The 22,205-nt window shown below is 39.7% G+C and overlaps 1 protein-coding gene across 2 annotated transcripts in view; it reads left to right on the top strand.

The window, feature by feature from the left end:
• The first annotated feature begins 6,316 nt into the window (after nucleotides 1-6,316).
• sorl1 (sortilin-related receptor, L(DLR class) A repeats containing) overlaps nucleotides 6,317-22,205 on the top strand; it is an 89,957-nt gene continuing 74,068 nt past the window's right edge. For both annotated transcript variants that reach the window (XM_078246877.1, XM_078246878.1), the window contains exon 1: nucleotides 6,317-6,686. In XM_078246877.1, the coding sequence (XP_078103003.1) occupies nucleotides 6,366-6,686 (321 nt within the window). In that variant the 5' untranslated portion in view covers nucleotides 6,317-6,365. The remainder of the gene's footprint in view (nucleotides 6,687-22,205) is intronic.

Raw genomic sequence — 22,205 nt, forward strand, 5'->3', positions numbered from 1 at the left:
TGAAGTTTCCCTCAACTTAAACCAATCAGAGCAGTCCCACGTGCACTCTGAGAGCCAATGACCAAGCAGGAGTAAGAACGGGGTTGATCATTTCCTTGTTTTTGATATGAAGACAAGACGTGTGTGTGACTCATTTACCAACAAAACGTACAGCGAAAGACCGTGCAAAACATTTCAGACCGTCCGATACATTTTAACATCAGTGTAGACTTTAACGATTTAAAAGTCGCTGAAGTTGCTGCCGTTTCCATCCTGGCTGTTGGTGGGGCTACTGCTCCGTATCCCCCGCGACTCACGCTTGCACACACACAAACACACACACAGACACACACACAAACAACACACACACGGTGGATGCAGGAGAAAAAGAAGATGAGACGACACGATGACCTGAATTGAGGACAGCTGCGCTCGTTATTGTAAGTTAATGATAAGTTAAAGTCAGTCCTTTATCAAACCGTATGAATGTGTCCCAGCCCAGGCCAGCATAGGAAAATAACTAACAATGTAAAGATCAACAAGCCACTGACAGACATGTTCAAATTTGATTAATTCAATAAATTATTATTTTTTTTGTCTTAAATCCACCAGCCATTTTCATATTATACCAACATTTACAGTATCCTGAGCCTTTTTGGTAAGGTTACTAGGAAAACTCAGCCCAGGATAGTTTTAATCTCCCCAAAACATGTTTCCTTTTTATTTTGAAAGAACTATACAAAAGCAAAAAAAATAAAAATCGCAACTTTTTTGCAACTTTCACTGTCTCCCGCAACTTCATTGCAACAAACAAACAAAGACATCGCAACTTTTATCGCAATTTTTTACAAAAGGTCCCGCGAAATCCTGGAGGGACTGTGTAGTAGATTTCTCCTAAATTCACCAAAAGTTAGCATTAGATAACGCCTCATTTGCATATTTACACAAAGATTTTAGAAAACATTCAATACAAAAAAATAATTGTCTTAATGTAAGTAATCAACTGGGGGAGTGACATGGTGGTGATATTATTACTATTAGTTTAGTCTATGTTTACCCTATTTACCTACATCTAGTGTCTTGCAAAATGTATGGAGTTTTACAACACAGGCTGTCTTTAAAGGTTTTGTTCTCTAACTCTGAGCCACAAATCTCCACTTCAGTAGCATTTACATACACCAAACATTCCAGTTTCATTCCTATCTATATTCTGAGGGTTTTTACAAAAGGGTTTGTTCATATATCCTTCATAGCCTGGTTTATGTAACTTGTCATCACTTTATGAAGTGATAAAAAGGGATTTCCAAAATCCCCATGGTAAAAACTATTAACTTTAATGTCAACTAAATAAAAAAAGTAATTTTGAACTTGGCTTTATTCTGAAAATGTAGCTAATGTTATGCAAATGAGAGCATATTTAATAACATAGTGCCTAATTTGCATATTTAAACATAACATTTCAGAAAACTTGTAATAAAAAAATGATTGTCTTAATGTAGCTAGCTAGCTAGCTAAGTAATCAACAGGGGCAGTTTCATGGTAAAAACTAGCTATTAGCTAACGTTAACACATCAATATAGCTAACTTTAGCTAGCTATGCTACAGGTCTTTCATAGTTAACTATATATATATATATATATATATATATATAGTGTTATCATACCATGTTGACCCCATTCACTTAGCTAGCTAGCTAAGTCAGTTATTACAATCAACTTAGAATTAAAATTAAATGTTAATAGCAGGTAAGCTAACGTTAGCTGCTAACCTAACTTACCTGTTAATATCCAAAGTTAGTTAACATTAGCTAACGTTAACTGTTGATGGCATATAGCCAGGATTTTTAGAGCAACGACAGTTAACGTTAACGTTACTTACAAGACATACAAGTTCTCAGTCGAAGAGTTGGATATTTCATAAAATCATTTAACAGAGTAACAGTTAACTTTTAAATATTAGCTAGCTATATCAAGAGTATGTGTACAGTCAGTTATCGATTTTAACGTTAGGTCCAACTTCAATACCGGGCAGCCACTTGTGCGTCTGGAAAATGTTGCATTCAAGAATCCTAGTGAATTAAGGTTCCACAGTTCTGCAGAAAATTCAAGAAGGGAGAGTGGGGGGGTTATAACTGTAGAAGAATAAATGTATTCTAACTTTTATAAGAATACTCATTCTACACACCGTGGACAAAACGTTGCATTTAGCTGTCGAAAATTGGTGGAATTTTTAAATGCTAGCTTCCATGTTAGCTTCCATCTGGTGTAGGCTACTAGCCTACTGAATAAAACAATAAAATAAACACACAAACAGGCAATTAGCCTGCATCATACCCCTCACAGTACACATGTGGACAACGGACCAGATTGACAAACCATAGCTTTGCTGATGAGCAGTGTGCTGGCCTGTTTATTGATCAGGGACACCAATGGCAGAGCCAGACAATTCCAATAGGCCAGGCTGAGGCCAGCACTCACTTTGGGGTGGCACAGAAATGAGTAATTTATTTAGATTTTTCTGCATGGCATGGTGCTGAAAGGGCAGATTAAGATGTTTTCTTATGGCCAAAATGCATGTAGGCCTATCTAAAAAGTATTATTTACCATCTGTGTTTAAATGAATTTTGTCATTACAATCAAATAAGACAAAAGTTATTTGTTAAACCGTGTGCCTTTTTGAAGAATGTCCCTCCTTAGTTTAAGTCACATTTGTTGTACATTAGCCATGCCTTGTGCCACTGTATGTTCTGTTTGTGTTCTATACCATGTGACTATGGTCCTGAGCCACATAAATAAATTCATTAAATTAGCCCCTGGTAAATATGCAGGCAATAAGAGAGAAACCGTGCCATTTTATTTATTTACTATTAGAAATATTTTAATTGATGATATTATATGCAGCTTTTAGTAGACCTCTCGAGAGGAAACTAATTGGGCTATGCTTTTTCTCTTTCCAATTAAGGTTGTAATGGAAAATCACACATTTGTCTTTTAACATATCTTACTATTGACTTGTTTTTTTGTTTTTTTTTAAGCTGTTTGAACTTTTTACCCCTATTTGATGTATGGACCTCACTTTATAGCCTAACTTTATGTTCTTCTGTTCATCTAAAGCACAGAGACTGGCTTTTCTCTGCCTCCCATTTTGGTCCCAGATTTGGAGGTCAGAGGTCGGATGGACTGATAGTCAGAAGGGCTGTTAATTTTACCCCCTCCCTCTTTCTGTCAGCTTGTTAGAGGGTTAATAAGCAATTGATTCTCCAAGACACTTTGCTCATTCTCTCAGACTCTCATGATGAACTGAACCTTCTTTGCGCAAAGAATAAATACTTAAATGACTTGGTTGAATGAAGCCTTATTTTCCTGTGAATATGAATAAAGTGGATATCAGATGAAGCTGCTAAAGTGGTGGGTTTACCGGCAGATCAATGCTGCTGCCCAATGGCAGCAAAGTGGATTATTGTAGTGTAAAAAAAAACCATAAAGTAGCAACATAAACCGAAGAAGGTAAATTAACCAGATAACCAGGTGCTAAGGTGATACAATTGTACCACAAACTGTACCAGAATTTGATTAATGTGTAAATACTTAGAAGTGCTAATCTTGCAAGAGGTGCAATGTTGTTTTTACACTGGACATAATACAGTATGACCTGCTACCTGGATAGCATGGGCCTACAATTGTTTGACTGTACATGTTAATTGTTTGTGAAATGGAAGTGACACTTCATAATGTAACCAGTTCATTTTTACGTGTTGCTAGAACTTGAAGCATTTTTTAAATATACTGCATGTTACATTACATTACATTACATGTCATTTAGCTGACGCTTTTATCCAAAGCGACTTACAATTAAGTGCTTTCAACCCTGAAGGTTCAAACTCCAGACAACAAGTAGTAAGTGCAAGTACATTAGCTTTAAGTAAGCAAAGCTACAAAGAGCCATATGAAAGTGCAGCTTCAAGAAATATATATATATATATATATATATATATATATATATATATATAGCTCTTTTTCTTAAATTTTTTTTTAATGTTTATCCAAGGTGTAGTCAGTGTGTGCTGATGAAGTATTTTCTGCATGCAAGATCACTTGAAGTTTAGCAGCTATAGTTTCACATTTCTTTTCTTATGTTAGTATATATATATATATATATATATATATATATATATATATATATATATATATATATATATATACAGTACTGTATGTGCACACATTTCCCTGAACATTGTTTTCCATTTTGAGCCTGACTGGTTGTGAATGTTTTGAACACTGAAAACAGGAAGGTCACCTCCATACAGACTGAATATACTGTCCATCACAGCGGTCAGATTTTGTGTAATGTAAGGACTTCAATAATGATGTTGATATACTAACTTAAAGATTTCTTGAATTTACTGCACAAAAAACAAATCGATAATCCATACCCGTCTTGAGTGTTATACGGCCACTGCAGTTTCTAGACTGCTTTAAGAACTAAACCAAATTTAGGAGCAAACCTCTAAAAAAGTTACTTTTTAAACCATGATGAACCCCCCCCACCCTCCCTGCAGGGCTCACATTCTTCCCGAGGTGTAACTCAGACCAACTGTGTTTTCCTGTAGAAGTGGGAGTCCAATCAATTTCCAACTAATTCAAAAGTTTTACAGGAAAGAATGAAATTATTGGAGGATGTTTATGAATGCAATCCCTGAAGAACACAATTGATGAAAATAAAGCAGACTGAATCGATTTCATAGAGACATTGTAGAGAAATGTGTCTGGGTGATATTGTTGCAGAGCTACACTGAAATTTGCAGAGTTTGACTGTACATATAGCATATAAAACTGAAGAAAAATAAAGAGAAAATGTAGCCTATTGATTGTCACAATCAGGATCCTACGTTTTAGAGTTATTACAGAGCATGTGAGTAGATACAGTACACTGCAATGCTGTGCTCTATATTCATATAAGGATCTTGCTAAATGAGCATTAAGTATGAAGTGACCAGTGCTTTTGAATTCATTTCAAGCCATGAAGATGCCACAATCAGCGTTGTTGGCAGATTATTGTTGCTCCTTATACAAAGTAAGATTTTGAATATTTAATACCAATTAAAAGAGTGAGTTACGCATTTGAGCTAATGTTTTACAACAAATCACACTGCCATGTCAACCACAGATCAAGAATCCTGTGTGCATGCCAGAGCAAGACAAAATACGTCCATGTATTGTGTAAAAGTAAAAGTATTTTTTTTGGAAGATATCGTATGACTTTTTGTAATTAAAAAATACAGGACTTAAAGATATTAAGTGTGTTAGTCCTTAGCCTCTCTTGACTACTCCCAGTTGGTAATCTAGGGACTTTTAGGATATATTGCTAAACCCAACAATTAGGTCCAGTGTTTACCTCAAAGATGAGGTGAATAATATAGCTATATAACTAGCAGCCATATATCTAAGCTTAGCATAAAGACATGAAGCAGGGGGACACAGCTGGCCTGGCGTCCAAAAAAGCAAATAAGTGTATTTCCCAAAATATCAAACTATTCCTTGACTTGATATTTGACCTTGACTTGAATGCAAGAAGCCCTTACTTACTTGACTTGAAAACAGAAATTGAATGTATTATAAAGTAAAGTATATATGTAAAAGAATCAGGCAATTCTTACATAGCCACACATCTTGAATATTTAATTATTAGTCAATGAAATGACTTGGTATCGGCTATGTAAAAAACAATATTAGCTAAACTTTAAAAGGAAAATGAGCCAGCATACAAATACCTGAAAGACTTGCAACTGACTTGCAATTTTTAAGACTTGTGACTTGACATGGACACTATTACAGATATGAATTTGTCAACGGACAGAGATTTTGACAGACTTATTATACCAAGCAAGTGCAACTATCCCTTTAACATTTCTTGGCAGGCTATACTGTAAGCCATTGTTGGCAATGTTTCAAATTGATGCCTGATTGATGACTTTGTCTAAGATAGCCGACGTGAATTGCATTTATTTGCTTCTGGTAATTATCCCAAGAGGTGGCTAATTTCCTTAATTGTTTTTTTACGTAATGTAGCCTAATTCATTTGTAACTCGTATGGTGATAGGCTATTCCTTTTCATACTGCGTTTTTTTTATTTCATGTTTATTTTTGCGGTCGCCAGTGTGTGTTTCTTTTGTTCTTTTGTCTCTCAATAAAAAAAGACAGTGTCGAGCATCGGAGACTGCTGCCTTTGTTTGTAGTAGCCTACTAACACAATGTTAGGATGTTTGAACTGAGAAGTCTAGTTGTTCCCTACATTCCTACGGCTTGTGAATGCAGCATAAGGGGCATCACTGCCAGTAGAAGGAGCTCTTCAGTCTTACCTTCTCCACAAGCCAAACATACACAAACATGGCGATATCACAAGCAGGCAAGATGCAGTGCTCTCTTCGGTGGTCGTTATATTTATTAGTCCTCTGGGTTGCCGGAATAAATTCGTCGACCCTTCGTCTGCACACGGAGCAGCACTACATACTGCCGCAAAACAGAGGATTTTTCACAATAGAAGCAAATGAGGATTTACCAGACAGAGATGGAGGAGGCGCCGCGGCTCCAACGCTGCTTCTGGCCGATCGTAGTGCCGCTGAAGGCGGTTCGGACTCCAGCGCCTTTCCGCAACATCGAAGCCGTCGGAGTCCTGGTGAATCGGCTATGCCAAAGGTGTACGGGCAGGTAACGTAAATGTTGTGCATCTCGGCGGTACTAACGTTACTCTCTTAAATCTACATACTATGCATCACCTCAGACTGCCCTTAGCTGGCATTGATGTCTTAAAGAAATTACGCAAGCCCCAGTGTTGTTTTCTAAGTCACATCATTTATTGCACCTTATGCTGAACTAGCCCTGATGACTGTTGTATGGAGATAATGGGACGCAAAGTATCCTGTTTACCTCAAAGCAACATACCTAGCTAGTGCACAGAACACTCGATGGTGTTTTCGACGTTACAGCTCACTAAACATGTATTGAAATGAATGTCAGCTGCACAAATCTGTTTCCCTTTTAGTTGGCTAAAGGCAATCTGTCCGCGGCTTCTTAAATAGATACAGAAATTACAGGAAAAGGTAAGAACTATCTAGGTACTACGTTGCTTAAATGTATGCCGAAGTTACCAGAAAACCCTTAAGAGTCTGAAAAAGAATTTGTTTTGTGCTACCGGGCGTGTATGTTCGCCGATAAAAAAGAAAACCAAAGAAAATGATTTTGTAATAGTTGTTCTCAATAGAAAATAACGCGGACAGAAGAGTGCTGCTAATGCTAGGTGAGAAACAAATGGTTCAAGCTGTTATCTTTTACCCGCTGTCTCAACAAGATGTTGTGCTGACATTACATTGAAAGTTTGTGTTAAGAAACCAGTTTCTCAGAGAAGGACTCCGATTCAGAGTATCTCTGGTAAGCTGTTCAGACAAACTTCATTCAAAATAAGGCAATTCAGCTGTCTCTGCTCATCGTCAGATAGGCTACTGTAAATTACACCTGGTAGAAAATGATTCAAGACATTTTCTGTAGTAGCCTACATGAAACAAACCTTTATTTTAAGAGTGGCATCAATAGCTGTCAAATCAAATCATTTTGATCTGTGGGAACTTAGACGAAGGTTGAATTTAGCAAAATATAACATTTTCAGAAAAATATAGCCTACAGTTAGGGTCAAACATTTTCAATATTGCAAGGCCATGGTAAATAGAATTTTTTTTTTTCGTGTTGAGGTCTCTCCACAAGACAGAACACAACCTTTTGGTGCTAGATCTAAATTTGGAAGCAAACTGTTTTTCTCCCGATGTGTACCAGTCCAGCAGCTGCTGCTAGTGTTTGTCCAGACTCTATCCTAAATTGGCCGTATTTGAACGTATTAAACTCTTACAAAACTGCCCTCGGTTGAATTTAAATTGGATGGAGAATGGAAATCCATGCTTGGTGTCAGAAGTAAACCTCATTCCCTCTATCCTTGTTCAATATGAGACAGTACTGTTAGCTGAGGAGCAGTCAGAGTGCAGCGTTGGTTTACAGCATTGGTATATGATTATTGGCTGTGGTGCAGTCTGGTATAGCATTGTCATTCATTACAAAGACAGTTCGTTCAGTAGTCTGACATCTTGCACTGGACTGTTGCACTCTCCTAGCCTACCGGCATTATGAAGCGGTTGAACACATTTAGAGACAACACCATGCTTGAAGAAGTGTAATGAAGCATCTCAGAACAAACTGCAGCAGTCTCAATGCAACATGATTGCCTGGGAAAATATGTCCTGCTCCAAGTGGAGAAAGAAAGTGAGAGTTAAGGCAGCCGCAGAGTCACTGTGAAACTAGTCTGGGAACCTATTAGTTGGTTACAGCATAAACACAAATTGGCTGGAATTGTAAAGGGGAAATGGGTCTATGCCTCAAAGGTTAGAGCTTTTCTACGATGGATTGAAGGAGGGCTGAAATTATTAGTTGATTGTTGATTATAAGTTGATGGCATTTAACAGAAATGCCAAAAATTCACTGCTTGCAAATGTTAATATTAGGTTGTCTTAGTGTAATATAAAAGAAGACTGAGTATCTTTGATGCTGGGTAAAACAAGCTATACTCTATGAATATGAACCCATGCTCTCTGGAAACTTGTGATTCACATTTTACAGCATCTTCTAACACATGATAAATCGACTAACCAAGAAAATAGTGTGCGGATGTATCGATAATGAAAGTAATCCTAAATTGTATCCCTAATTTGAAGCATTAATGGCTCTAGGGCCAGACAAGGTAGATGAAAACACAAAAAAAAGGAAGAGAAGTGAGCAGAGGGAAGTGTTTATCTCCATCAGCAGCCTGCTGTCTCACGCTGAACGTTGCTTCCTTGTCTGGTGACACACGCAGTCCAAACAGCGAACAGGGCAAATAGCCTCCAGAGAGTCAGATCAGGATCAGGTTTCGTTGCTCACGCAAGATGCGACCGACCGAGGTTGTTATTAAATGCTTAGCTTGTTGTCCCTGTTGGCTTGTAGCAGTATGACTGGGCTTGTTAAGCTTGAGCACTGTGAGCAGGCATCATAATTAGAGATAATGGCTTGGTCTGAGTGGGGTGCAGTTTGCATACTTAATCATGCCTCCATTGACCTAATCTGTGGGTAACTGACCTGGCATTAGGTTATAAATACTCAATGTGTGCTCTTACGTAGGGCTGGGTATTGTCAATGATTTTCCGAATCGATCCGATTCACAAGTTCCCGGATCAATTTTATTCCCGATTTTATTTTCGATTCAATATCAATTAGGTTAGGAACACTTCAGCTACAATACCAATTTAGCTCGGATATGAAAGAGATTCTACAATTGTACAAGGTTCCCTGTAACCTTCTGCATTCTTAAAAGTATTAGTGTTTACATTAAGAGCTGACCCCAAAGCCGTTACATTAATGTACTTTTTCTTTAACATGCAACATGCAGCTCTACAGACTCTACAGTCAGTGAGTATTGAGTGAAATTTCATTCTATGGCTGTGAAATGAATCAAAATGTAATCGTGATTATGATTTTGGCTCCCAATGATCACAAAAACAGAATCTGTTTTTGCAGATTGTCAGTAACAATCTGTGACAATCTGCAAGAAACAGGTTGCTAATATTTCAGTAAAATAGTAGTGACAGCACCGTTTGGCTTAGTTATTAATGTCGTTAGCATCGTGGCTAACACTATTGTTACTTAGCTAGTTTATGACAAATCGTTTCAGCTGTGCTTTCTAACATGATGTCATTGGCAATGCATAAGCCTGAGTAGTGTAGTACATATTAATAACAGGCTGCATTTCAGCATTAAATATTAGAATATTAAAAAAACAAAACAAATGAAAGTGGTATTATAGGCGCCGATACCTTGGGTGCTCCGGAGCTGCAGCACGTGTGCCAGACTGCCATTAGGCTACATTCATTTAAAATTAAACATTGCAGTTGTTGCTAAGTGGAGCGTGTGAGCGCTGATCGCGGTTACGTGTCAGTTAAACTTCTCATCGCCAATCCTATCTGTATTTGTGAGAACTGGCGCTGTCCTGAGTTGAAAGATAGCCTACTTTATTATCGAGTTAATAGGCGTGTGTCTTCGTGTCGGCCGCTGTCCATTTCCTAAGGTTGCTGCTCTCGCTCACCTTTGCCTGCTCCGTGGCCGATGTGTGTGTGAGTGACAGCCTGGTCAGCGAGCTTGTTACATTTCGCCCGCAATCTGTTGTGGAGCATTATAACTTCGAAAAACGCCTAAACACCTCTTGTCCGCAAGTCTCCTGATAGAGCTCCAGCCAGCTCATAGCGGGTCTGTGAAGATGGACAGGCCGACCGGCATGCCAGCAACCCCGGCAGGCACCGGCCGGCTGTCACGTCAGACTGTGGAGCTTCTGAAATCCGATGCAGTTGGACCAAATTTTCGTAAAACAGCCCATATTTGAGCTCTACATAGTTGATTTATCGCATAAAAAAGTCTCAGAAGTGAATTTAGTGATGAAATAGCAGACGAACAATGTATAAAGTTTCCAGCTCCGCGCCTGCCTGCAAAGACAGTGTGGTGGGTGTGGCACCATGATGTTGGCTCTCCATCGTGATGTCGGTCAGCCATCACGGGGTTGTGCCACAACCCTACAGTCAGCTGTTTAGAAAATATGACTGGTTTTGAGGTTTCAGCTTGCTGAGCTCGCTACAGGAGAGCAGCATCCAAATGACAAGTCAAACTGCTTTAAGTCCTCAAATCTGCTGTTCTTTCACCAGCTGCTGTTGTTCAGAGACAGTCACTTAGAATTCTGGTCTCCTGATGTTGCAATTACCTCCTCTTAATCATAATGTGCTCGCAGTACTGTGGACAGTGCAAGTAAACCACACAGTGAGTATGCACAAATTTGTACTGTATGTTGTATGTTAAGAGAGATTTCAGTTTTTATCAATGTCTCCAGGAACATTTCATTCCAAACAATACAATTTCACTAGTAATCCCAAAAGCTTACATTAAAAATGGTGTCTGTTTAGCTCTAATCTAATTTAATATAAAGTTGTATTAGATATTACATGGAGTGATTCAACCTGTGGCCTACATGCAGTTTCAAATACTTGGAGTCTGATAGATCTTTGCTTGTGATAAGTGGGAAGAACTGGGTCAGGTCAGTTTACCAAGGAATTCAGTTCATATCAAACTGCAGCACAATTTCTGTCCAGTGTCAATGTAAGTTGCTAGTAACGGAAGTGTGGAATGTATAGAAGCATATTAATGAGAAAAAAAAATTGAGAGAGCTGAAAACATAGTTTTAGCAATACTGTTAAAGTCAACATTTGAGAGTACACAGGCATGGACTCAGAACATAGCAGAATTAGGGCCTGTGTCTATAGCTTTTTTTCTGGCAGGGAGCTGGGGAGCGCTTTGAAGTGCTGCCCGTGGGTTTTGTTTCTATGACGGCATTTACGTTAGCTAGGTAGCTAACTTAACGCTACGTTAACAAGGGGTTAACTACATAGCTGACTACAAAGCCGACAACAGGCTTACAACGCGTATGCTAATAAAGGCAGAACACTCACCAGCAACAGTCAGTGTTGCGCTCTCTTCTCATTGGAAACAATTGAAAAAAAGACGCTGCCGCTTAGAGAAAAACTGTGGACACTAAGCCTTAGATTTGTGCAATTTCGATCATGTAATGCTCGTTTCCGAGTGGGTTCTCTCAACTTTCTCCAGCTGTTTTGGCAGCTGCTGAGCACTTGAGATCACAAGAGGTCACTAACCAAGGAAAAGTCTGCACAAGGAAAAAAAAGTCAGCTTTTTAATATATATTGCTTCTCTGTAAGAAGCAATTGGCGACCGTATGACTAAACTTAGCACAAAAAGTAAGGACATTTGTGTATGGTAGATTATTTCTCTGTGGTAACAATGCTTTTTGGCAATAAATCTTATACCGTTGGAAAGCCTGTTTAGTTCCCTTTCATTTGTAAGGAACATGCATTTGTGGGATGAGCAGCAGCGCTGAGTCTTTGGGTTGCGCCCATGAAACATTTGCCAAATCTTCTCTGCCAATGCCAAACAGCTTATTCTGCCATTGACTCGTTTGGTGGATTGGATGATTCTGCCTACGGCAGTTGGATCGTAGGGTCAAAGTGTGGAGAAGATGCAGAGAACGCTATGCTGATTGCTGCACCGATAGAGTAACACCTTTTGGTGGAGGCAGTGTGATGGTGTGGGGCGGCATCTCCCTCACTGGAAAAACGTGGCTTGTCATCATTGGAGGCAATCTCAATGCAGAGAGAGATAGAGATGAGATTCTGCAACCAGTGGCAATCCCATATCTCCACAGTCTGGGACCGAACTCTATCCTCCAAGATGACGACGCTCGCCCCCACAGGGCGGGTTTATCAGAGACTACCTCCAGAATGTGGGAGTGGAGAGGGTGGAATGGCCTGCCAGCAGTCCTGACCTCAACCCCATTGAACACTTGTGGGATCAGCTTGGGCGTGCTGTTCGTGCCAGAGTGTCCAACACAACCACGTTGGCTGACTTGCGACAAATGCTGGTTGAAGAATGGGATGCCATCCCACAGCAGTGTGTGACCAGGCTGGTGACCAGCATGACGAGGAGGTGCCAGGCTGTTGTGGCTGTGTATGGTTCTTCCACACGCTACTGAGGCTCCTGTTTGTGAAATGAATAAATTGTTCAATTGCCAATATGTCTTGTTTCTTCAAACTTCAATCATCCAATCCACAAAACACCAAACGAGTCAATGGCAGAATAAACTGTTTGGCATTGGCAGAGAAGATTTGGCAGATTTTTCATGCGCGCAACCCAAAGACTCAGCGCTGCTGCTCATCCCACAAATGCATGTTCCTTACAAATGGGGCACCATTTGAAAGGGAACTAAACAGGCTTTCCAACGGTATAAGATTTATTGCCAAAAAGCATTGTTACCACAGAGAAATAATCTACCAAACACAAATTTCCTTACTTTTTGTGCTAAGTTTATTTAGGATCCACATGTGATCTACATATTCTAAACATTATGCCTTATGGACGATATGGAGAAAATCCAATATCACAATATATTTGACCTAATACTTCTATATCGATATTGTAGGGTTGGCTATTGGTGCTTTCACAAAATATTTTCACAACAGGATTTTTGATAATCATCAATAATGTCAATATAATGACTAAGTGGGTAAAGGCAAATAATAGAACAGTTTGGTAAGTCAACAGTTACTGTAACGCAGCCTGTAAAACCAGGAAAAGACAACCCTTACGATGTGACGATATCCAAAATCTAAGACGATATCTAATGTCATATCACGATATCAATAAAATATTGATATATTGCCCAGCTCTAATGCCTTATCACTTAGCCTACAATTTTGAATTATTGTGGGTGTGTGGATCTGCACCAATTGGGGGGTTAGTACCACCTAGGGTTGGGTATCGTTTTTTTTTTTTTTCGATACCTGAACCGATACTTAAAAAAGAAAGAAAAGAAGAACACAAAATGACAGTTGGTGACATTAAAGAATGGCTTGTTAATTGCTAAGGCCATATGGTCAAATTTAAATGATATAAATATAATAACAATAACTTAACTTATTTTACCAGTCAATTGCTGTTTCACTCCACATAAAACGCATCAGTACTACATTAGCCTACATCACTTCCAGCTAACTTCCCGGAGAATAATGAGAGCAAAACAGCATCACTGATCTGGTTTAATCAAATTTAATCTGGTCTAGCTCATCTTAAAACAAAAAAAACACAGATTTTGCCAGCACAATGGCGTTGTAACCAGTAGGCTACCACTAATGTTATCTTCACTTAACCTGTTCAACTGACTTTAGCAGTTTAGATAACACACTCGACTGTCCTGCTATTATTAGCGACATGTAAACTGACCACAGACAGTTTCCTCTTTCATGGAATCACGGCGGTGCAGAATGAAGGTAGGGAAAACATTGGAATGAATATTTGCCGTTATTTCTGACTGATTACAAAAATTGCCTGGTGGCCTGTTCAGTTATAGGGGAAACACTAATTGTTAAATACAGAAATATTGATTATTGCTGCTATAAAAACAGAAAATCTGAGATAAAAGGTGTCACGGTAGCCGATACAGATTATCTTTGGGAAGTTCATTATCATTATTAGAAGTTAGAGACAAAATACAAAAACAAAACACAGATCTTCACAGACTACCACTATAGCCGCTTTCCCACCGGAGGGATTTTTGCAGTTCCTAGAACATAAAATTCCTAGAACCCTTTTTTTCTCGTGTTCCGACTGGACCAATTTGGGGATTTTTAAGTTCCTCTGGCTGCAGTTCCTGTAACTCTTTCAGCTCCTACTTCAGGGCAGGGTCTTTTCCCTTTTCAGCATATGAACCTAGGTGAACGAGGGTCGGGTTTCCGGTACAGACAGACCAACAACGGGACAATTTTAACAATTTTCGCCATCTTATTCATCACTAATTTCACTTCTGACAACGTTTTTAGGCGAGAAATGAACTGTTCAGATTTCGAATATAGGCAGTCTTGCGCAAATTGATGCCGAATTGACAATTTGCTTCAAAGTTTTCGGAGTTGAGAAGCTCCATGAATTGAGGCGACAGCCAGCAGGCGCCTGCCCCGGCCGCTAGCTCGTCGCTCGGCCAGTCATGCTCAGAGACCTCGCTGTGAGCTTGGAGGTCTGTCAGACCGGTCTCGTAAAGAAGAGGATTTTATTTCGCCGTTGACGGTTCTTTTGTTTAAATATCACAACACATGTCCATCATAACATTAACCTGTGGTTAACTGTCTTTTCGGAGTTAAACTCCACAAGCGTGTCCTGCGGCTGGCCGGCCGTCACACACACACACACACACACACACACACACACACACAGTCACACACACACACACACACACACACACACACACACACACACACACACGTCCACAGCGCAGCAGGCAGAGGCGGGGGAGAGAGAGATACCCGTTTCTCTTCGGGAGACTTGTTTAAATTATGACAAATCTGCTATATAGATTAGATTTTGTATTTAGTTCATACTGTTTTTGGTGTATTTGTTTTCTGATTTTAACGCTATAAAGACCACCGTGCTTGCGTCACTCCCTTACCCCTCCTATAGTCCCTATGGCCAAAAAAAAACGGTTTTGGGGGAGAGTAGTTAGTAGATCTGTTTAGAAGTGGACTTTTCCTATAACTACGTTCCTGTAACTACTTGGTCAGAAAGCAGCTTATGTGTTAGAGTGATGTATATGTGTGCATTTGAATAAATGCATGCTACATTTGAGCTATGGACTGCATAATATTTATAATTTTATGTCTATGATTTGAGCTGATGTAAAATCCATCCGAGTGTCTTTAAATGACCCAGGGCTCAAGCAGTATAAACTTACATCATCAAACAACCACACACACTCGTTCTGACATACTCAAACACCTTCACAACGCACGGCGCCCATCTTTACCCTTAATGCTTGTGTGCTGATTCTGATTATCAAAGCCTTCTTAAAATTCATCACTGACTCTCACTCTGAAATCCCTGAGCTCGGGCTGGAGGCACAAAAAGGAGAGAGGGAGAGAGGGAGAGAGGGAGAGAGGGAGAGAGAGAGAGGGAGAGAGAGAGAGAGGGAGAGAGAGAGAGAGAGAGAGAGAGAGAGAGAGAGAGAGAGAGAGAGAGAGAGAGAGAGAGAGAGAGAGAGAGAGAGAGAGAGAGAGCTCCAGTATGACAACATCTTCATTCGTTTTTGACTGGTTGAGTTTGTGCAGCTGCTGTCAAGACGTTTCAAGCTGAGCTTTCTTGGTGTGAAACAACCTTAGCCCACTTCACATTCAGAAGAACTAGTATTAATCATTTTTATTGCGTGCCTCCTCCATTCCACGCAATAAAAGGTCTTGCATTGGAGCTTTGTTAACATTCAGTTTTACCTAAACAAACGCATTGGCCAGTTTTCCTGCATCTTCGTATCTGTTTCCTATTTTGTTTTCTCAATTCATCAACACCTTGCTTTCCATAGGTGAAAGCTAACCTGAAAAGAACCCACATGGGGATGCCCGCTGTCACATTGTGAGGACAGTGGCTTAAATACGCAGGTTGCTAACAGCACAGGCTAACTTAGACATTCAAACTGGAGGGTGCTCAGTGCCTGGCGAGCGCGCAGCGAGCCTTCCTTGCCTGCCAGTCCTGCAGAGATGATGTCATTGTTTGAGACTGGTGCTCTGATGCTCTCTTGGTCACGATGCCCCCTCCCCCGCCCAACACAGTTGAATAATGGAGAGCTCAGAGCTGAGGGGAGGGTGGTGGAGGGGGAGAGTGTAGGCTAAATGCCCAGGCATATTGTTGCTTCGTTCCGCTCCTTGGTAGTACCAGACAGAGAGCCTAACTCCTCCACGCTACCAATAGGATATCAAAGTGGCAGAAGGGTGGGAAGGAAGGAGAGGAATGCAGCAGATAGCAATAAAGTGGTTTCTGTATCAGTTTTAAAGACTGTGCTGGAAAAAGATTCTCTCAATTCAAATAAAAAGTGTCATTTCCCTAATGCTAATGCAGAAATCTGCCCCTTTCTGCCATCTTAAGATTCTTGTTTCCAGACAAGAGAAGCTGCCTCACAACAGATTGAACAATCTTACTTTGCTGGTTGAAGAAGACTAAGGACCCAATCTTGTAACCAGCGTAGCACAAAGCCCTACGCAAGTGTCTTTGCTAGTTTAAGACCGAAGCAGTTGTCAATTTTCCGTCTAGCGCCCATGTCGTTTAAATAGCAAATGCACCTGCGCCCATGGGCGTGCTGGTCTTACAGGGAGGTGTGGTCAGGTGCATTCTTGGCGTATTGCTACCTTGAGGCAGCGGGAAGTGATCAAGCCATTGACCAACAACAACCTGGTCTAAAGTCAATAATGCCGCATTTCATTGTTATTTTAACAGCGCATTAGTAAAACACGCCTAGGCTTGTGCACAGCGTACACACACTATGCTTGTTACACACACTATGCTTGTTACACACACAGGAATGCGCAGCAGCACACAAACATGCAAAAGATTAAAAATACAAACATTACAACGTGAAATAGTGAGATACACCTGGCGCACGGACCCTTTTTCCGCCTCTAAACTAGCAAAAGTGGATTCGTACACACCCTAAACGCACCTGCGACAGGCGCTTCACACCGTGCGCTTAGATCGTTAAAATAGAGCCCTAAGATTTTAAGGTTGAATAAGAGTTGGAGATGCAAAGACTTGAAACTGAGGTGCTCTTCCAGTGAGATGATGGAAATAATACATGAACCTACACTGACCCAGGGAGGAACTTTCTAACGTATTGTAATAGATTGGGCTAGCAGCATTGTCTAGAGCAGCGGTTCCCAAACCTTTTAGGTAACACACCCCCTTCTACATCCTGACCGGGTTGATGCACCCCCATTCTTTTTTTCTTTTTATGGCCAAATTAAAGTAAGGGGCTTTTGACATTGGCATGCTTTGTGTTCAGCTGGCAACATAGATAAGAGGGCTTCATACAGCTGTTAGCCAGAAGCTCACTGCACCACACACTGTGGCTTTGGGCAATCTACATCCCCAGTCCAAGTGAAGCCCAGACCCAAATAAGTTTAATTATATTTCCTTTGTTTTCTTCCAGTCTGACGCCCACTCTCGTTGCCTCTTTTCCCTACTCGCCTGGATGATGAGCATATGTCCTCTTGATTTGCCTGTGCTCTCCGATCCTCCTTTTCGGTCTCCTTCATCTCATCTTTCTCTGTCTCCCACTCAGTTTCTTCTCCCGGTCCTCGTCCTTCAGGCCCAACTCATCTATATGTTTCTCTCACCTCCGATTCCTCAGCCTCCCTCTTTCTCACTGCTCTTTCATGACTTATAACTTTAGATGTCCCACCGGACAGTTTCCCTGATTATAGCCAGTTGTGCATATTTGCGTAAATAAACAATTTCAGCTAGTAGGCTAGCTAGTAGGCCTACATAGGTAACATTAAAGCTAGTAATGTTACGCTACACGTACGTTACGGAAAGACTGACTGGCAGGAACTGAAGTGCATTTTGGGTACATTTATTCATTTATTAAAATTATTAATTTAAAATGTATAAAGCAACGTTTTAATTCATGAAATATCCCACTAAAAAGTATTGGTGTAGTTATTACACCATTACATTTTTCCTCACGCGCACCCCTTACAGGCACCTCAAGCACCCCAAGGGGTGCGCACGCCACAGTTTGGGAATCGCTGGTCTAGAGTTTATTTAACCGTGTTTGTGGTGTTCAAGTTTCACTTACATTGCTAATCCTCTGACGAGATTTGTCTGGTCTGGTCTGGATCACTAATGCTGCGAGAGGCTGATCGTGTTTTATTTTTATGGCCATTGTAAATAATATACTTTGTGAATACTAAACACTGCAATTGAACATGTCTAAATGACATTAGTTCCATTCCAAATGTTCAGTATACATTGATGAGGCTTTGCATAGCCACTAAAGATGCTCCTTAACTGTTGTCAGACAGCCAGTTGAAACCCCTGCAGCTTAACAAGACCAGAGGCTTTTTATTTGGATCCAAGCACAAATAAGGAATGCAGCCAGTTTCTCAGTTGCATGTAATGGCTTGTTAGTGAAAGGAAAAGCCTTGCTTGTTATTTCATTTTTGTTAGTTTTAAACAAAAACTAAAGTAGTAGTAGTAGTAGTAGTAGTTTTTGTCAGTGAAATTCGTCTCAATTGGTCATGCATTTTAATGTATTCGAAGCATTTTGAGATTTTAGCATTCTGTCTGTCGTGTACAGTTGCCATGGTTACAGGTGTCCTCGTAGATCAGGAGTTATGTTTGTTTTCGTGTGTGTTTCGTTTGTCCCAGCTGCTTTGTTGCTGCTTCTTTTCTAATTCTCAGTGTAGATACATTTAGTCCACAAGTCTGTTTCTTCCAAGAACCGTAACATCAAATAACATTATAGACACATTATGTTATTGAATGCAAGATGCATCTTATTAAGAGTAGCGCAGCTAAATCAACTTTTGATTATTTCTCTCTCTCTTATTTCTCGCGGAGGAGGATTGTTACACTAATTAGAGCTAGAGGTTACAGTGTGTGATTCTGCAGATGCATGCAGGTTGCTGAATAAGACTACAGTGGTGTTGCTCATAAATTTATGTCAATGTAGTGTATGTAATCTAACCTTTAAGGACACCAATTTTCTTTGTGAATGAATAATGTATCGTAAATAAATAAATGTTCTTCCTTAAAATACAGGGGGCATAAGTCAGTACACCCCTTTGTTAAATTCCCATAGAGGCAGGCAGATTTTTATTTTTAAAGGTCAGTTATTTCATGGATCCAGGATACTATGCATCCTGATAAAGTTCCCTTGGCCTTTGGAATTAAAATAGCCTCACATCATCACATACCCTTCACCATACCTAGAGATCGGCATGGGGTACTTTCCATAAAATCATCTCTCAATGCAAATCAAACCAGCTATTAGGCTAACTGAAATAAAACCATGCCAATCTCTAGGTATGGTGAAGGGGATGTGATGATGTGGGGGGGCTATTTTAATTCCAAAGGCCAAGGGAACTTTATCAGGATGCATAGTGTCCTGGATCCATGAAATAACTGGCCTTTAAAAATAATAATCTGCCTGCCTCTATGGGAATTTAACATAGGGGTGTACTGACTTATGCCCCCTGTATTTTAAGGAAGAACATTTATTTATTTACGATACATTATTCATTCACAAAGAAAATCGGTGTCCTTAAAGGTTAGATTACATACAATACATTGACATAAACTTAGGCGTAGCTAACTAAGGCATTAAGATCAATTTCCAAAAGATGATTTTTTTTTTATTGCTCTTTTTAGTCAACTTTAGCATGGGTTCATAAACTTATGAGCACCACTGTATGCATAAAAAAACAGTAATGCATTAATTTTTCAATTTGTCTGTCTTTCACATTATAGTTTTGTTTTTATTTGTTGACAAAAAATAATACATAATATATTTCATCATATTATTTGCTTCCAAAAAGATTTAGTCTTGTCATTGAGAAATAGGTTGTCAACAAAATATTCAGTCATAGTTTTTGTTGATGAAATGAACACTGATTGGACTCTGTAAGGTATAAAATGAGAGAACGCGCACAAAAGGCATTGGTAACTTTAAGGATACTCCATGGTCATTACAGGCCAAATGATGATACCTTAACCTGTGTTTTGTCCAGGTGTTGGGGTCACCTGTGCGGGTGGAAAGGGCCAGCTGGGGTGGGGCTGGTGCTTAACTGAGTCTTAAGGCCTGGTCACACCAGCATTTACAATAACTAAATTCTGCAACAAAATCAATTCATTTTTATGCAATTGGTGCAATCAGTGGATATATTTGCAGGGGTAGGGTAAATCTGTGTGAATTGCCACGTTTAATTTGTGCTGTTGACCAATAGAAAACCATCAGCACTGAAGGAACAAAGAGGTGAAAATTCCAAAAACAAGGACGTTATTGTAGCTTAGTTTCTGTGTTGCATCAATCACTTATATTTAACCTCCTCTGCCAGAATATTAACTGCAGCTCTAAAACGGTACCATTATGAGACCGGTGTCAGTGGTACGACATCTTAGTGCTCATTCCAGTTAGACATAATAATAAAATGTTATAATACAATTTCATTTCTTTGTGTATGGGATTATATGGAGACATAACTTGTGTATCAAGGATGGGCCTGTATAGAAGAAGTACTGTTTAACTTGGTTTTAAGAGGACTGCTTAATGGTCTCTAAAAGTCTTTATGGCCTTTTTCCAAATTCCCTTTCTGGCAGTTTTACTTATTTTTAGGGACTCAGTGGGCCTTAACACAGGAGCCAGTTATGCCCATTTCACCTGTGCTGACAGTAAAAAAATAAGCGGATATAAAATGTTACAATTTGGCGGTGTGGAGTTAGACAGATTGTCTGTCTGAATCTCGCTTATCATCTTTGCTTGAGACTAGCACTTCAAGGCTACATCAGCCGCTACTTACGTAACGCAACCGAAACTCACACGGAACTGTCGAAGGTCGAGTTGCATTGTGGTTTATGATGGCTCCAGGTTTTGACAAGGATAAGAAATGTGTGAAATGGGGGCGTAACAGTACAGAAGTCACAGTTCTGTTCATACCCCGGAGTCAGGGTTCGATGGGAGTTCGGTACAGCGGATAATAAAATAAAATGCACCGTAACATTTGGGCAGGAATACACAAACTGTTACAGCCCTAGTAGGGCTGGGCGATATATCGATATTATATCGATATCGGGATATGAGACTAGATATCGTCTTAGATTTTGGATATTGTAATATCGTAATATGGCATAAGTGTTGTCTTTCACTGCTTTTAAAGGCTGCGTTACAGTAAAGTGATGTACTTTTCTGAACTTACCAGACTGTTCTAGCTGTTCTATTATTTGCCTTTTCCCCACTTAGACACTATGTCCACATTACTGATGATAATTCATCTAAAATCTAAGTGTGGAGATATTTTGTTAAAGCACCAATTGTCAACCCTAGAACATCGCCGCAATATCGATATCGAGGTATTTGGTCAAGAATATCGTGATATCTGATTTTCTCCATATCGCCCAGCCCTATGCCCTAGTGTGGAATAAAAACGATATAGCTGGTTCTGCTACATCTATTTGATCCCTTTTTCTAAACTGTCCATCATTGGTCCGACAGTGTGAAACGAGTGCAATGCTTTATTTTAATAAATAAGTGGAGTACTCTTCTAAGGAGTCCTAAATGCATTGTCGGATCAAACCCTGGAATACAGTTTTGGCAGTAATATCATAGCCATAAGTCATTTTCAATGGGACTAGTATTACCAGGGGACCTCATGTGATTTAGAAATGACCCCACCCTACGTCTGTGTTTATGGCAGCGCACTGACACGGGAAACTAAGTGAAGTCTGTATTTTACTCAAATTTAGTGACATTATCCTACAGATATAATGTCAAGGCTCTGTCAAAACTTTAATTTATAATTGGCAACGCAGCCAATATGACCCCAAATCAGAGATGCTGATTAGCAGGTGACTAATATTTAATACAATAAAAATATACAACTTCTGTGTTTAGCGAATTATGGTAGGCTATTTGTCGTGTAATTTTTCCTTTACAAATTACTGACATGGCATGTTGGCACGGGATTAAGATCACAACGACCTCCCTAATTATTACAAATTACTAGAGGTTCCCAG

This window comes from Sander vitreus, chromosome 3, assembly GCF_031162955.1.
Source record: "Sander vitreus isolate 19-12246 chromosome 3, sanVit1, whole genome shotgun sequence".
Lineage (NCBI taxonomy): Eukaryota > Metazoa > Chordata > Actinopteri > Perciformes > Percidae > Sander > Sander vitreus.